Genomic DNA, 16,144 nt, shown 5'->3' on the forward strand with positions numbered 1-16,144 from the left:
TTTCCCACTGGAGAAATCCACATTTTATGACTCTGCTTAAATCACCCCTGCCCCCCCCCAGAGCCCCCCTGGGCACCGGTGCAGCCCGCGGTCCCCACGGTTAGGACCCCCCCGGCCCCACTTACGGCTCTCGCACTCCTCGCCCATCCAGCCGGGCTGGCAGAGGCAGCGGCCGGTCCGGCGGTCGCAGAGCCCCCCGTGTCGGCACCGGCAGCGCTGCTGGCAGTCTGCCCCGTGCCGTCCCGGCGCGCACTCTGCGGGGAGGCACACGGTGAAACGCCGCCCCGGCACCCCGCGCCCCGACCTCAAACCCTCGCTCGTCCCGGCACCGGGCACGTCACCCCCAGCCGTCAGAGGACAGCGAGTCCAAATCGGGGCGAGTTGGTGCAGAGGCGTTGTCACTCACCCAGCTCGCAGGCCAGCCCGGTCCAGCCCTCGGGGCAGGCGCAGAGCCCGCTGGCGGGGTCACACGTGCCACCGTTCTGGCAGAGGCACCGCTGGAGGCAGCTCTTCCCGTAGAACCCCACCGGGCACGCTGAGGGAAAAGCAGGCCAAACATCCCGGTCAGAAACCAGCTCCAAAGGCAAGCCCCGTGCCTCTGGTAGCCTGCCAGAGCAGGAGGTGGATGGGCTGGTGAAAAACGAAGCCATCATGGCTTGCGAGGAGACGCGGGGAGCGGAGCCCGCGACGCGCCGAGGCTCCTGAGCTGCCCACAGAAAGACATTCGGTACTTTAACCTGCTCAGATGGCACAGGGTGCTGGGTGCCTGGTCTCTTTAGAGCCTTAACTCTGGTGGTGGCAAATACACAGAATAACAAAGGTTGGGTGAGTTCAGCAGCCAGGAGCGATGCTCAGCTGGTAGCCAACACCATCAGCCCTGAGCTGCAGAGCATCCTCCTCTCCTAGACCCAGATAGTGCCAGGGCTTGGCACAGCAAAAAACGATTTAAGCACACGAATAATTGCTCTCATGTGCACAGTTTCACTGAGCTGTGCCTAAAAGCACTGCTGACTTGGTGTCTGAATGCTCAGTGCAGTGACCGACCGAGCCCTTACTCCGTGTGCTGCTACAGAACTGCAAGTCAGTGCCATTTCTGGCGCCCTTGGAGAAGGCAAACTCAGGGCTTGTCTCTCTGTGAATGAATTAGGAAGCACTGCCCAGCTAAGTGCCATCTTAGCTGCCATCTGGCCTTGCTGTCACACTGTCTCAGCTTTCTGCAGCTGCTGCTCCATCGCGAACTCCGACCCACGCAGCGAAACGGCATTTCTAACGCACGCTGGCAGAGGAAGCAGCCGGTCTGGGCGAGGAAGCCACCGCAGGGCGTCTTACCTTGCTGGCACGTGGGGCCCGTCCACCCGGCTGCGCAGAGACACCGGCCGCTGACGTGGTGGCAGGTAGCGTTATTCCGACAGCCGCACGTCTGGCTGCAGTTCTGGCCGTACCTGTTCTCCTGGCACGCTTCGTGGGAGCAGAAGCAGGCAGAACTGTTAGGCAGCAGGTACGAACGGCGTCAGCCAAGCTCCTCCTGACCGTCCCGAAGGCACTTGTCTGGGAGCGGCACCAGCGCTGGCGCGTGGCTGCGCTGGCAGCGCGAGTCGGTTCTTATGGTGCTGGGGGAAGTGACAGCGGCATTCTACAGGTGACATCCGAACACGGACAGCGTTGCTGTCCTCAGCATCATTTTACCTGTCCGGGAACTGTTCTGCTGGATGCCCGAGCCCTCACTACCTTCAACAACAGCGCGCTCAGCCAGAGCCCCCCAGTCCCCCGCCCCGAGCCCACCCATTTCTCTGCCGCGCAGAACGAACGTCCACGCAGAGACAATCAGAGGTGGGGAACAGACACCTAAACCAGGGACGGCCGGGGGTCCCGCGTGCCTCGCCGAGGGCTGCTCCGGCCGCGCTCCAGCCAGCGCGTGACACCCACCCTGCCCGCAGCGGGGGCCGTCCCAGCCGGGGGCACAGTGGCACCGGCCCGTCGCATGGTCACAGCGGGCGCCGTTCAGGCAGTCGCAGGCTTCCCGGCACTCCAGCCCGTAAAATCCATCAGGACAGGCTGCGGAAAACAAAGGAGAAGTCCCCACAGAATGCCTACGGAGAGCTGGAAGCCTCCCAGCGAGAGGAGATGCCTCTGGGTGGGCTCTTTTGCCGACGCAGTGCCACCCCAGTGTGACAGCCAGCTCCTGCGGCTCTCCCCGGCAGGGCAGCAGCGCTGGATGCCCGTCCACTGTGGACATCGAGGGCAGGGGACAAAGCCGTGGTGCATCCGGAGAGGAACAGCACGAGGTTTCTGCCCACCGAGCAGGCTGTGTGGGAGCCAGAGCCCTGCTCCAGGGACCCCTTGGAGAGGCTGCTCCGAGACCCCATGTGCGACGCGTGTACACCCACGGCTGCCCGAGGCAGCTGTGCATTTACTCCTTGTTTATATTTTGCTAGTCTCTTTTTCTTTTTTTCCTAGACCTTTCGCCTTCAGAATTAAAACCAGACACTTAGCAGCTTGTGGACATGCGGTTTTCCCCACCACCCTCCCGATGGATTCTCTTTGCCGTATCGGGATAGCAAAGTCAGCCAAGGAGTGCAGACCCTGCCAGCACGGAGCCCCGGCCCGCGGCCACCGCAGGCACTGGAACTCACCGTGCTCGCAGAAGGTTCCTCGCCAGCCCGGGCTGCAGGTGCAGGCCCCGCTGACGTGGTCACAGGCAGCGCCGTTCTCACACTGACATTGGTGCCGACAGCTCAGCCCAAACCACCCCTCCGGGCACTCTAGCAAGCAGAAGCAAACGAGACAGTTCCAGAAAGATGAGGAGCTACTGGAGAGAGTCCAGCGCAGGGCTACGAGGATGAGGAGGGGACTGGAGCATCTCTCCTACGAGGAGAGGCTGAGGGAGCTGGGCTTGTTCAGCCTGGAGAAGAGAAGGCTGAGAGGGGACCTCAGAAATGCCTCTAAATATCTGCAGGGTGGGGGTCAGGAGGACGGGGCCAAGCTCTTTCCAGTGGTGCCCAGTGACAGGACAAGGGGCAACGGGCACAAACTGGAGCAGAGGAAGCTCCAGCTGAACATGAGAAAGAACTTCTTCCCTCTGAGGGTGACGGAGCCCTGGCCTAGGCTGCCCAGAGGGGCTGTGGAGTCTCCTTCTCTGGAGATATTCCAGCCCCGCCTGGACAAGGTCCTGTGCAGCCTGCTCTGGGTGACCCTGCTTGGGCAGGGGGTTGGGCTGGGTGACCCACAGAGGTCCCTGCCAACCCCGACCATTCTGTGATTCTGTGAGACTGAGGAGCCTGTCCTTCCCTGCCATCCCCGGGAAGCTGCACTAAGGCAGGAGCTCAGGCTCTGAATGGAAATCACCGTATCTGGCAGCTGCTTTTTTATAACGACCAGTGGGCTCTACCCTACCCCTTCCCGATGTGTGTCCGTGTCACCCAACCACCCCCAGGATAGGACAGGACTGGCAGCATCACGGACAGGGCACGGGGACCGAACTCCTGTGACCGAACCCAGACTCACTGCTGGACAAATCCGCGCTGCGGCTTCCCCCCGCCCCCCCCCCCCAGGAGAAGGCAGAAGCCCCCTGGCCTGCCCACCCGACGCCTTCCCCCCAGAAAGCCAGCCCGCGTCGTTCGGCTGGCGGCACTCACTCTCCTGGCAGCGGCTGCCGGTGTAGCCGGGCTCGCAGGCGCACTGCCCCGTCGCCGCGCTGCAGCTCCCGGCGCCGTTGCTGCAGTTGCAGGCGTGAGCGCAGCCGGGCCCCCAGCGACCCGCGTCGCAGGCTGAAACACAGCGGGGATGGGACCCTCAGCGGCGCGGGGTCCACGCGCTCGGCTCCCGCGGCGAGCGACGGCGTGGGCTCAGCGCTGCCGGCTCCGCGGGGTGGTTCTCCTTCCCCTCTACTCTGCCCTGGGGAGGCCCCATCTGCAGTGCTGTGTCCAGTGCTGGGCTCCCCAGTTCAAGAAAGATGAGGAGCTGCTGGAGAGAGTCCAGCGGAGGGCTGCGAGGATGAGGAGGGGACTGGAGCATCTCTCCTACGAGGAGAGGCTGAGGGAGCTGGGCTTGTTCAGCCTGGAGAAGGCTGTGAGGGGACCTAATAAATGCTTACAAATATCTCAAGGGTGGGTGTCAGGGGGATGGGGCCAAGCTCTTTTTGGTGGTGTCCAGAGGCGGGATGGGGCGCGGTGGGTGCGGGCTGGGGCATGGGAGGTTCCGTCTGAACATGAGGAAGAACTTCTTCCCTCTGAGGGTGACGGAGCACTGGCCCAGGCTGCCCAGGGAGGTTGTGGAGTCTCCTTCTCTGGAGATGTTCAAGACCTGCCTGGAGGCGGTCCTCTACAGCCTGCTGTAGGTGACCCTGCTTGGGCAGTGGGTGGGACTGGATGGCCCGCAGGGGTCCCTGCCAACCCCAACCATTCTGTGGTTCTGTGGTTCCCCACTGAGTACCACCGCTCGCTTGGGCAGCAGGACAAACACGGCTGTGGGTCCTCAGGAAACCCCGCGAGACAGCGAGCGCGGGTGCTACGCTAGCACGTGTTTGATGCGAATTCATTCCCGCTACAGACAGGCACGCGGCACCGGCGGGACAGAGCGGAGAAACCTAAAGCATCTCGGAGAGAGATGGTTTTTCCTGGCAGAGGCACCGCACGCAGATGGCAACGAAGCAAACCACAGCGCAGCTCTGCCCAGGTCGGCGTCCGCGGGGCTAACGCGCAGCGGGTGCAATACCTCTCTGACAGTGCTGGCCGGTCCAGCCCGGCGCGCAGCTGCAGGTCCCGGTGACAGGGTGGCAGTGCCCGTCGTTCCCGCAGCTGCAGCTCAGCTGGCAGGCTGGGCCAAACCAGCCGGGCGGACACACTGCAAGGCACAGACAGACTGACTGCAGGCGGCACGGGCTTCCCCGCGGCAGAGCCCCCAGCGCGCCTCTGCAGAGGCACCCTGAGCACTGCCGCGCCTCGGCCGAGCGTGGGGCTCGGTGCTGGGCTCAAAGGGCTGGGGGCTGCCGGTTTCACCCCCCTCTCTGCTGATGCAAAAGTGGCCACCGGGAAGACAGGACTAGAGGGGCTTCAAGGGAAGAGCCCAGCGCCTGCCCCGAAGCGTGAGGCAATGGAGGTGTGCGTGGTGCCAAGCCCTGCTCCGATGCTCTCTACAACTACATGAAAGGTGGTAGTAGTAAGGTGGGTGTTGGTCTCTTCTGCCAAGTAACCAGCGATAGGACCAGAGGCAATGGCCTCAAGTTGCACCAGGGGAGGTTTAGGTCAGATATTAGGACGAATTTCTTTCCTGAAAGAGTGGTCAGGCACTGGCCCAGGCTGCCCAGGGCAGTGGGGGAGTCCCCATCGCTGGAGGGGTTCAAAAACCATGTGGACGTGGCACTTGGGGACATGGCTTAGCAGGCGTGGGGGTGTTGGATTGATGGTTGGACTTGATGATCTTAGAGGTCTTTTCCAACCTTAATGATTCTATGATTCTATGATGAGTGCGGCGGTGCTGGATGCTCTGCTCGCTGGAGCAGGTGCTCCAGGTCAGCCTACACAACCCCCACCCAGCCGGAGACGGCCCCCGAGGGCGAGGGACGGCACTCACCGTCCTGGCAGCGGTGGCCGGTGTAGCCGGGCGGGCACAGGCAGGCTCCCGTGGCGCGGTCGCAGCTCGCGTTGTTCGCGCAGTCGGGACAGAGCTCCTGGCAGCCCAGGCCCCAGCGACCGTCAGGGCAAGCTGGAGGGCGGCAGGGGAGAGGACAGACAAGGATGGGGATCACAGGCGCAAGAGGGAAGCTTCTCTTTGCTGGTGCACAGACAGATTCGTGCTTCTCGTCCGTGTCCGTGCGCCAGGCAAAGCACAGGCTCCTGTTTGGCAACACGCGGCGACCAGCAAGGACAACCTCGCTTGGTTTGTTCTATGGACAGCGTGTGAGCCCTGCTAAGCGCTGTTCTGAGCGCACTCCAGTACTTTCACGTCGATTTTGGGTTCACATCTACTCGTGGGGAGCTCCAAGGGCTCCTCGCGAGGGAATGGCGTTGCTGGCAAAGGGGCTTCGCGGCTGACACCGCCGGACAGCCCGGTAGTCAGCCAGCCCAGATCTGCTTTTAGTTGCAGAGGAGAAGCAAAAGGCTACGAAGTGATCAAACTGGGGCGAGAATCCCTGTGTGACTGCTCCTCAGCTGCTCCGGGGCCTGGAAGCAGTCCGTTCGCAAGGTACGGCCAGCGCTCTGCACGCCTGCTTCTATTGCTCCGTCAGACTACTCGGAGCAGCACAGCCATACGTGACCGATGTCTCCCAGCTGCTGCAACACTGCATACTCATGTAAGCGTTTTTCATTTAGGACTCTCCAGTTTTCCAGCAGTTAAAGAGTAATATGGTGCAGGTAATTAAAAATATACAGCAGTAAGGAAAGGCTCCTTTCCTACGTTAAGAGCTGCAACAACCGAAAGCATCTTCTTCTTTTTCATCATGTCTGTTTACTCGTGCTTCACTCGGCTTCCACAGAGCTGAGCTAGCTGCAGCTAGCGTTTAAGACTTACCATCAAAAGCTGCGTTTTTCCTAATTTTCCATGAAGATGATTCTAATTGCACCAGGTGTTCTTAAAACTAATTTTAACAAGAGCAAAAAAACCGCCCTGCTCCCCCCCACCTCGCCGCTGCTGCCTGCTCACCTTGGCCGCAGTCGTGTCCCGTCCAGCCGGGCAGGCAGAGGCACTGCCCCGTGCTCCGGTCGCAGGGGGCTCCCCGGCAGGCGCAGGACCGCCGGCAGCCCGCCCCGAACGTCCCCTCCGGACACTCTGCAGCGAAAACAGCCAAGACTTTTAGCAGCTTTCCAAGAGCATCAGAGCCCGCACGCCAAGGGAGCCGCCGGCTCGGTGAGGAGACGCCGGGCTGTGCACGGTCTCCAGGCTGCAGAGGAAGCCCACGGGCTGGGACGTGACCGCGCGGTGGGTGCCCACAGTGTCACCCGCAGCCCCCAGCATCCCGCACCTCTCCCCCCATCCGTCTGCCCGAGCATCGCTTCTCTGCTGCCGCTTGTCCTTTCAACAAGCGTTCCCTCACGGGAGAGCGACCGCTCGCACGCCGAACGGCTGAGGCCAGGCTGGTCCCCAAACTGTGAACTCCATTCTGCAGCACGAGCCCTCGCAGGGCTGCGGCCCGGGCAGCAGCCGCAGCCGGCCGTACCCCAGCAGGCACCCGCACCGAGGCAAACGGGCCAGGAAAGATGCGTTTTCGCCCTGCCTCTGAGCCACAGGTGCTCGTCCCACGGGCAGAGACCCGAGCCACCCCGCTCCCTCTGTGCTGGGGTGCAGGAGCCCGGGCGCACAGCCCCCAAACCCCCACCATCCCTTGGCTTTTCTGAGCTGCTGTCAGGGCTTGCTGCTGCCCTGGCTGGATGCCTCCAGGATCTGGGAGCCGGGCTTTGACGAAGCAGCAAGGTTTGCAGCAGGTACCCCGATGCCAAGCAATAAAGAGCGAGCATCCTCCGGCACAGGAGCAGTAAGCGCTTTTCCTCCCTCTGCTCTGAACGCCACGGCGGTACTGCTGATGCCAGAACGCTGGCTTTGCTCTTTGTACCCCGTGACACAACTGAGCAATAGCTAATTGCGTGCAGACTGAAGGCCTCAGACCCAAAGATCCTGAAATCCTATTTGAGCCTCCCAAAAAAGCTCCATGCTCGCAGTCCCTTTTGTTCACTGAAGCCGATGTTTCGTAAGGCTTCGGCAGATGCCAGCACACCAGCATTCACAAATCACGGAGGAAAAGCACACCAGCGCGCAGACTTCAAGTGCCACAGTGGAGTTTTTGTTATTCCTCCTCTTTGCTAATTGATGGCAGATGTTTGTCTTCACCCTTTAATAATTTCCAGATCCCAACAACAGCCAAGAGCCTACTATTTCTATACAAATATTTGTGTTATTTCCTGTGACTCCCCCCTACAGGCTTTAGCTCCTTTCTTATTCTTTTTAAAAACATCCCGACGGAGCGCGCCGGGCCGGCTGCGGCGCCGCGTGGCTCCGGGGGCCGCAGCATCCCACCGCGCGGGGCAACCGGGGCTGCCGGGACCCCTGCGAGGGGCACCGGCCCCGCCAAAGCTGCTCGCAGCTCTCCTAACGCTCTGTTAGCACTTGGTTGCGCTGGAAGTTACTGTGGCCCTCTGCAGCTTTTGGCCTGACCCCCAGACCAGCTACGTTCTCCCCGTTGCGGTGTTCTGCACGATAATCGTGTGCTAGCAGCTTAACGAGGTTCACGGTTATAGCTGCTGGGCTGGGTGTGGATGCAGGGCTTGGGCAAACACAGAAACGCCCGGGGGGCCCGCATCAAGACGTGGCTGCTGAGCACCACAAGCCTCTTCGCGCAGCGTGTCTTCTCCAGTGTCTCCAGGCGTGGACTGCAAGAGTCCAGCGTTTTGCACTTTCCGTTGGATGCGGCCGCTTGAAGCGCGACTCGGCAGGAGACGGCCTCACGGGAGCGGGACGTTGGCTCCCCAGGCACTGCTCAGCGCTGAGCCTGGCACAAGTTCTTGTCTTCCAAGAACTGCGCTCAGGTTTTGCAGTCATCACCTCGTGCCAGTGACTCACTGCCATTATGTTCACTCCAAACACCTTTGTTCGGGCAAGTCCAGCTCTCTGACAGCCCAGCCGTCTCCCCACTTCTTGAACCGCTGCACCCTCAGAGCCTGGGTGTTACACGGCACGCAGCGAGCCGCGCAGCTCCGGTACCGTTCTGCCAGCTGGCCCGTTGGTGAAGAGCAGAAACTGCTCCAGGAGGTTCATTCAGAGGCAGGAGTTTAAATTCTAATGCAAATGAAATACAAAATTTTCTTTTCCATTTGCAGATCAAATAGAGTTTCAATATGAAACAGAGCATGGAGTGGAAAATATGATGCCGTTCTGCTGGGCACTTATTGCCTGGAAGTAAAAAGGCATCAAAGTGTGTGTGTGGGAAGATAACCAGGTATCTGACACCTTCATCATCAAAAGCAGAGGTGCCCAAGTGGCAGGGTAAAATGAGACCTTGCTCTTCTTTTCTGAATAAGACTCATTACGCATGAGACGTCCTGCCTGCCCGCTTTAACGAGACTGCAGCGTTGTACAAAGACTGCACATGGCAGCTCTTGTGCCCCCTGAAGCCATTTCACCTTTTCACTCATTAGATGAACCGCAGTGGACTAGGGGGTCTGAGAGAGCACAGGAGAGGTTCTGGAAGTCCTTTCATGTTGTTTCGTGAAGAGCAGGTTTGTGTGGGTGAGGAACCTGTAGGTGACCCTGCTGTAGGTGACCCTGCTTCGGCAGGGGGCTTGGACTAGATGACCCACAGAGGTCCCTTCCAACCCCGACCATTCTGTGATTCTGTGATTCTGTGAATCGTGAGCTTGCGGCACGCTCGGAGCTGCCTTGCAGGGCCCCCGCCTTACCTTGGTCGCAGTTCTCCCCGTGGTAGCCTCGGGGACACTCCTTCCAGCACTCCCCGGTGACATGGTCGCAAGACACCTCTGGGGAGCAGCTACACTTCTTCTTGCAGCCATCCCCATAATAGCCAGGGTCACAGCCTGTCCACAATCGTAAAGCAAAGAGAGAACATCGGGCATTGCTCAACTGACCTGGCAGAGCGGGCAGCCCAGCTCGCAGCGCTGGGCACCGACCAGCACCCTGCCGAGCCGACGGCCGGGTGCAGCGGCTGGATGAGACCCACCGGCCACGTTTACGGGCAAGACAGTCTTGAGAGGGTGGAAAGCGAGCTGAGCTTTTCTCCAAGAAAACGAGTTAGGGGGGAGGAGGGCGCGGGGGGAGAAAGGGGGATGCTCCGTGGAGACTTCTTGGCAACTCACTCGTCTCGCAGCGCTCGCCGCGGTAGCCGGGTTTGCATCGGCAGGAGCCGTCCCTCTTGTCGCAGTCCTGCGTGTTCTGCTGCACGCAGCGGCACTCTTCGGAGCAGCCGGGGCCGAACGCCCACTTTGGGCACACTGGACACAGGGGGAAAGAGCTGTCAGCGACCCGCGAGGCCAAGCGACCCAGGGCAAGGGACAGAAACGTGGCCACCCGGCGCTGGCCCTTCCCAGGGACGGCACCTAGGAAGCTGTAACCTACCAAAAAAAAGAGGGGGACAAACATACCTAAATGGCAGTACCGTCCGTACAAGCCAGGATCGCACAGACAGGCTCCGTAAATCCGATGGCAGCGACCGCCGTTGGCACAGTTGCACTTTTTCCTGCACTGTTTCCCAAAAAATCCTTTGGGGCATCCTAGTGACAGAGAGAGATTTTCCTGGGGCGATGAGCCAGTTTCAGCCTGTCATTTCATTTCTGGCAGACCACAGGAAAAACAGACCCAACTCAAGCTGCACCGCCTCAGAAATGAACCTAAGCAAAGGGCGCAGTGAGTGCTGAGGAGCAGGCTGACTTGTCTCCTGACCAGGAGCGTGCTCGTGTCTCTGCGCAGTAAGGTGATGGTATGAGGGGTCAGATTCCCCGCCCCGGCTCCGGATCAGACCGCGGCAGCAGCCGGCCACCCCGTCCTCACCCAGTGTCACAGTGCCCTTCGCTTGCTGCCGCTCCGCAGCCCGAGGAGGGGCCTCGAGGGCATCCATGGGCTCTGCACCTCGCCTGGAACGGTACCGCTGCTCCTGCTGGGACGCTACCCCGCAGGGCTCCCAGAAGTCAATTTTTTCACACGTGAGAAAGTCACCCATGAGGCCGTTCCTACCGATAAGTAACAGTGATATTTGCACTATTAAGAGAATAAAATTATTATTCTTTCTCTGTTATGCTAAAGATCCTAATATTAGAAGCACATGGCAGACAGGCTGTGTCAGCAGCAAGCGCCGGCCAGCATCCATCCCGGCTGCACACGCCTTCTCCCGTGTGAGCAGAACAGCAGACAGTCTGAGCAGAGGAAATGCCACCCTGGGACAACAGATCAGTTCGTCACTGTTTATTTTAACCTCACCTTCCTGTTTTTTCTCTGCACCCCTCAATCAACTCCTTCCTACAGAAAGAAAAGGTCGGGGTATCTCTTGCATTCATTTACATTCTGCTTCGCTCTCCTTCAGTAATAGCTCCCAGATGCTCCTCACCCTTTGTCTGAAGTCATTTTCTCTGAGCCTCTTGTTGTCTCACTCTTTCTGAGTTTTTAGATTACCTGCCCCAGATTTTAACTCTTTGGGAGAACAAATACCTACCAAGAGCAAGTGACACCTCCTTTTGCAGTAATTTGGGTAACTACTGCGGCCACAACTTTTCAATGCTTTCCTTTATCTCCAGCAGAAAATACCTCCCCAGGGCTGTAAATTCACCACTGAACAGCCGCCTTGACACTCTTTTCTGTGCCCACCACCGAATGGCCAGTGAAACACAGACGGCTGCCCACGTCACTGCCGAGTAGCAAGCAGGGACTGCAAAGATCTTCCAGCGCAAAGACAAGGCGTGCTCCCCGGAGCACTGTTTTGTGGGTGAAGAATCCCCTTTACCATCTTTTCCTTATTAAAATGACATTTTTCCATGCCAGACCCGCCGAGTCAGCCGGAGCAGGGATGTGTTAGAGCCCCTCACACTGGGACGGGTCAACACCAGAGTTGAGGGATGCTTTCAGTGAGCAGCTGCCACAGGAGCAGTGTCAGCCATTCTGCAGAAAGCATTTTAAGGCTTCAGAGGAGCGCAACTGGGACATCAAAGAGTGGCATCAGGGATGGCTGTAACAGCCATTTGTCAAGTCATGGCAAACAGGCTGAGAGAAACAGAAACGAGCCACCTCCGCAGGCTGGGGAGCACCGCTTGCAACCGGCAGCTCTGGAATATCGCTATAACCTCGCAGGAAAATATTTCAGCAAGACAAGGGAAGCTGCAGTGTTCTGTGCTGGATGTCGGGGCCCCGCAGCGCTGCCGTCCCGCCTTCCGGCAGCGAGGCGAGGCACCCGCACCCCGCCAGGTCCCCGCGCCTCGCCGAGGGCTGCGGCGAGAAGGAAGGGGATTGCCCTCACCGCCGGATCGCCCGGGCTTACCGTCCTGGCAGAGCTCGCCGGCCACGCCGGGCGGGCAGCGGCAGGCGCCGGTGGCGGGGTCGCAGGTGCCGCCGTTCTGGCAGCGGCAGGCCAGGCTGCAGTCGCTGCCGAAGGTGCCGGCCGGGCAGGCTGGGGCGGGAGAAAGGCGATGCTCAGTGGGCGACCGTGGCCCCGCGCACAGCCGAGCATCCCGGAGCGGGGACCAGAAGAGCTTCCTCGCCCGCCGGCATCACTCACTCTGGTTGCAGAGGACACCGGTCCAGCCCGCCGGGCAGTTGCAGCCGGTCTCCTCGGCGTTGCAGGAGCCTCCGTTCCGGCAGTCCTCGCAGGTCAGGCTGCAGTCGGGGCCGAACGTGTGCTCCAGGCAGACTGCAACGAGAGGCACTGCGGGTGAAAAGCCCTCCCCATCGCCGCCGCAGCGTCGCGGAGAGTCTGGGCAGAGCAACCCCGCCGTGGGCAGGCTGCGGCCAAGCTAAATGCGTCTGTGTTGTGCCACAGGTTCTGCGTACGTAGACAAGGCACTCGACAAGCCTTGTGGGTATGCTCACCAAATACAGACAAACTCAGCAGGCATGATTAATTCTGAAGACTTCCAAGCAAAGTATGTCATTTACCAGCGCTGCAAAATGCCCACCAAATTTCTCTGAAAGTGTGTGCTCTCCTCTTGCTTCCATCTCTGCCTCCTCTTCCTCATAGTCGTCATTAAAGAGCTGGGTAAATTCATCTCGCAGGATTGCAACGTGAGGGATAGGGCGGATAACGGGGTGCTGAGCATCCAGAGCTTCCACAGGGTCCTCTATAGCTAGGGAAGCAGTCATGGAGATGACAATGTCACAGTGGGAACAGAGGCACGATCCCTAAGAGGTGAACAGTGGGACAGAACCTCTGTAATAGGAAAGGGAAACCAGAACTCTGCACAGGGTTGGGGCAGCTGACTCGGCACGGTTCGCACCACTGATCTCTCTTGGTATTGACACCTCTAAAATACTTGCAGACTGTTGGCTTGTTTGTTTCGGCTAGAAAGGGCACGGGCCAGCTCAGTGACTTCAACATCTACAGGAGAAGCTTTGATCTTGACCTTGGCACGGAGCTCTGGCTTCTCAAGCAGCTGAGCTCGTGCTCACACCACCACCTTTGCTCTGAGCCATGCAGCTTCTTTGAGCTTTCAGATAAGTTAATTCTTTTCTGGAAAATTAAACAAGCCTGCCCATCTAACAAAATCAAGCGATGCATTTCAGCTTGGTTCTCCTTTTGGGAAGAGCATTTGTCAGCTACAGCTACAGGTTTCCTTCCCTGCAGGGCTCAAGGCAGGCAATCTAGCTCAGCCCAGCACACCTGGAGCCAGGGCAGGGGCTGCAGAGCCTATAAAAGCCACGGGGCCGGAGGAGGCTCAGGCATTTTGCCAGGGGGGTGGGTATGAAGTGCTGCTCTTTGGGGTCCAGACCTCAGAGAGCCTTTCCAGGGACCTGGGCAATGCTGCTGGGGGTCACTTGGTGAAGAGTGGGGTGCTGGCTGCCCTACTAAGTGAGTAAGTGGTGTAACAGTGTGTTTAGTGGGAGTATAAAGATGCTACTGCTTAAAAACAATTCCTTTGTTTCTTATAAGGAAAAACTGTAGAGGCTGGTGACTGTGGAAAGGGTTCTGGTTCGTTGGTTCATGTGGAGTCATCACTGCAGGCGTAGCTGTGCCCAAACCCCCTGTGCTGCTCTGGAAAGTGCTGTGTGACACGGCTGAAATGGGACTGGCCCTGTCAGGGGAAAGCTTTCCACTGGTGGTGTGAGTCAGTGCCACTGCCAACAGTAGTAAGTGCTGGGGAAAAGCTGGGCAAGGCGGTGTGCAGGGCAACCGGGCTCTGCCGGGAGCGGGCAAGGGGCCGGCAGCGCGCAGGCGTTGCACTTACAGACGCAGCTCCTTCGGTCTTCATCCAGCTTGTGTCCGCTCTCACAGCCACACTGGAAGGACCCTAGCAGGTTCTGGCATGTGTGTTCACACCCACCGTTATTTGAAGAGCACTCGTCCACATCTGAAAAACACGGGGTGATCCAGGGTCATGGGAGCAGGTCCTCGAGAGGACGGGGGCCCACATGTGCCTCTGACTGCAGATCAGCAGGAGGCTGATGGCAGCCTCATGGTGTGAAGCCACCCACCTCTGCAGATTGAGTGAGACTACCTAAGTGATTCGGGCAGCCCTGGGTTTCAAAACACCAAGTGCTGGGTTTCAGTTCACAACTCTCACTAATTGAGTAGAAACAGGTGGGGAAACTTGGGGTTGCACCTGTGAAGCGTAATTGGAGAGCTTCAGTAGCGAGAACAAGTCATTAGGAGGGAAAAAGCCCCAAATTCTTTACTGTAAGAAGGTGATTCACCAGAGAGCCAACAGGAAAACTGGTATCAGCTGGGAGAAACTGGAAGAAATGCCTGGCTGTTCATCATCAGGTAGGACAATTGCTTTTTCTCTTTATTAAAAGCTTGTCTTAGTCACTGTCTTAGCTATATTTTATACAGACACTTCTATTTGTCTATATCTCTTGGGTGAAAACGATGGGCAAAGTTGGCCTCTGGGGTTGACCATAAAATTATTTCTGTGAATTAATGGAGTCGGACCTGGACCAACTTCACTTTGAAATTTCCTGATTTGAACTCAGTGTGTTCAAAAGCCCCGTTGTTCCTCTGCAGTGGTGCCGGACTAGTGTATGGATTAGAGCAGCTGAGCTGCCTCAAGAGTCAGCAAACCGAGGAGGCTGACAATGCACAGAAAGCCAGAATTGGGGGGAACCCGTTGTCTGCGTGTCCCCGGCCGCGCCGGGTTACTTGCAGGAGTCCAGCCAGGTTCTGCTTACCGTCGCAGCCGCAGCCATCCGCGCTGAGCCTGTAGCCAGCATAGCAGGCACACTCGTAGCCTCCGGGGTAATTGAGGCAGTCTTGCTGACAGCAGTGAGAGCCGTTGTCACATTCATTGATATCTGAATGAGAAACAAAGGGCACTGGGTGCTGACACACCCCTGGCCATGCAGCGGTGACAGTACTTGCTAAGGTTGCTCTGTGACGGGTCCTGGTGAGCTTTTACTGATCTGGCTGCCGAATGCTGAGCTAGTATTCTTGTTCTCCTCTTGAAATGAGTGAGCTTTATGTTACGAGCTCATCCTCCCCAGTGTCCCTGCCAGGGAGGAATCCGGAATCCTAGAGGCCTGTGGGAAGCTAACCGTGATCTTCAGTTTGAGACTGTTCTTAAATGTTTTGTGTGATTCCAGCTGTAACACTGACCTCTGTTTGCTGATTTGCACTGTTACAAATACTGATGTTGAGTACAGCAATTATTGAGAACCGCGTGGTCTCAGCCCGTCTCAGAGTGAGCTCTCTGAAGGATGGATCTAGATAGCCTGGAGAAAGCTGAGCTCCTGCAGCTTTAAATGTCAAGCCCCTTGTGTTGATGGGACTCCATTTGTCCACTGTGAAGTGGAATTATTGCTGTGCCCATGTAGTAGTAGGTTTGTGAAGCATCCACCTACCACCAGAGCAGGCTGGACCAAGGAGGTATCTGCTAGGAAAGCAAATAGCACTGCTGGGCTACAGAAAGTTTGTAGTTTGCAAAGGAAAAATGTTCTTTCAGAGTAGACTTGAGTTCAGGTCCTGGCTTTTTTGTTCCCATGTTGTGCTGCTGTATGGACACAGCTCCGACTGCTTCCTCGGAGCTGTGGAGGAAAGCAAAGGTCCTGGGGACTTTGGGTTCCTCTCCTCTGGCAGAGGAGTCACCCCCTCTGCCCAAGCGACTGTGGGTGCCCTGGCAGCCTGATAAGCAGTGTACCTGTTCTAGCAGATGTCCTGGGCAGACATCCTCCTTCAAAACTGCAGGAAGAAGGTGATACTGAACAGAGAAGCAGCAAATTCAAGAAATTATTTCCTCAGTAATGTGAACTGCAACTGTACACTGCATGGAAATATGTAAGTGCTGTTTTGCATCACTAAACACTGTTACTCTTTGCTAGCAACCTCCTGTTTGCTGGTTTTATAGGCAGAGAAGTCTCTAGGTGTGAGTGCCTCACTGCGCTGCCTGAGGCATGGACCCGCACCAGGGCTTCCTGCAGCTCCGGGCTGCCGGGAGGGTGGGAACACCCAGCCAGCCTTGCTGGGCAAGTCTGAGCCCCGGCCCCATCAGCAGCAGAGGGGCAAACC

General features: G+C 58.3%; 1 protein-coding gene across 1 annotated transcript in view; it reads right to left on the minus strand.

The window, feature by feature from the left end:
• MEGF6 (multiple EGF like domains 6) overlaps nt 1-16,144 on the minus strand; it is a 99,009-nt gene that overhangs the window by 8,741 nt on the left and 74,124 nt on the right. Inside the window, exons 11-27 of the mRNA XM_075437289.1 lie at nt 14,812-14,934; nt 13,872-13,994; nt 12,606-12,773; nt 12,209-12,340; nt 11,972-12,100; nt 10,089-10,217; nt 9,804-9,938; nt 9,390-9,524; nt 6,643-6,768; nt 5,572-5,703; nt 4,714-4,842; nt 3,636-3,767; nt 2,634-2,762; nt 1,927-2,055; nt 1,330-1,458; nt 407-535; nt 126-254 (exon numbers count right to left, since the gene is read on the minus strand). Coding sequence (XP_075293404.1) covers nt 126-254; nt 407-535; nt 1,330-1,458; nt 1,927-2,055; nt 2,634-2,762; nt 3,636-3,767; nt 4,714-4,842; nt 5,572-5,703; nt 6,643-6,768; nt 9,390-9,524; nt 9,804-9,938; nt 10,089-10,217; nt 11,972-12,100; nt 12,209-12,340; nt 12,606-12,773; nt 13,872-13,994; nt 14,812-14,934 — 2,238 coding nt within the window. The remainder of the gene's footprint in view (nt 1-125; nt 255-406; nt 536-1,329; nt 1,459-1,926; nt 2,056-2,633; nt 2,763-3,635; nt 3,768-4,713; nt 4,843-5,571; nt 5,704-6,642; nt 6,769-9,389; nt 9,525-9,803; nt 9,939-10,088; nt 10,218-11,971; nt 12,101-12,208; nt 12,341-12,605; nt 12,774-13,871; nt 13,995-14,811; nt 14,935-16,144) is intronic.

Source organism: Opisthocomus hoazin, chromosome 16, assembly GCF_030867145.1.
Source record: "Opisthocomus hoazin isolate bOpiHoa1 chromosome 16, bOpiHoa1.hap1, whole genome shotgun sequence".
NCBI classification, from domain to species: Eukaryota; Metazoa; Chordata; class Aves; order Opisthocomiformes; family Opisthocomidae; genus Opisthocomus; species Opisthocomus hoazin.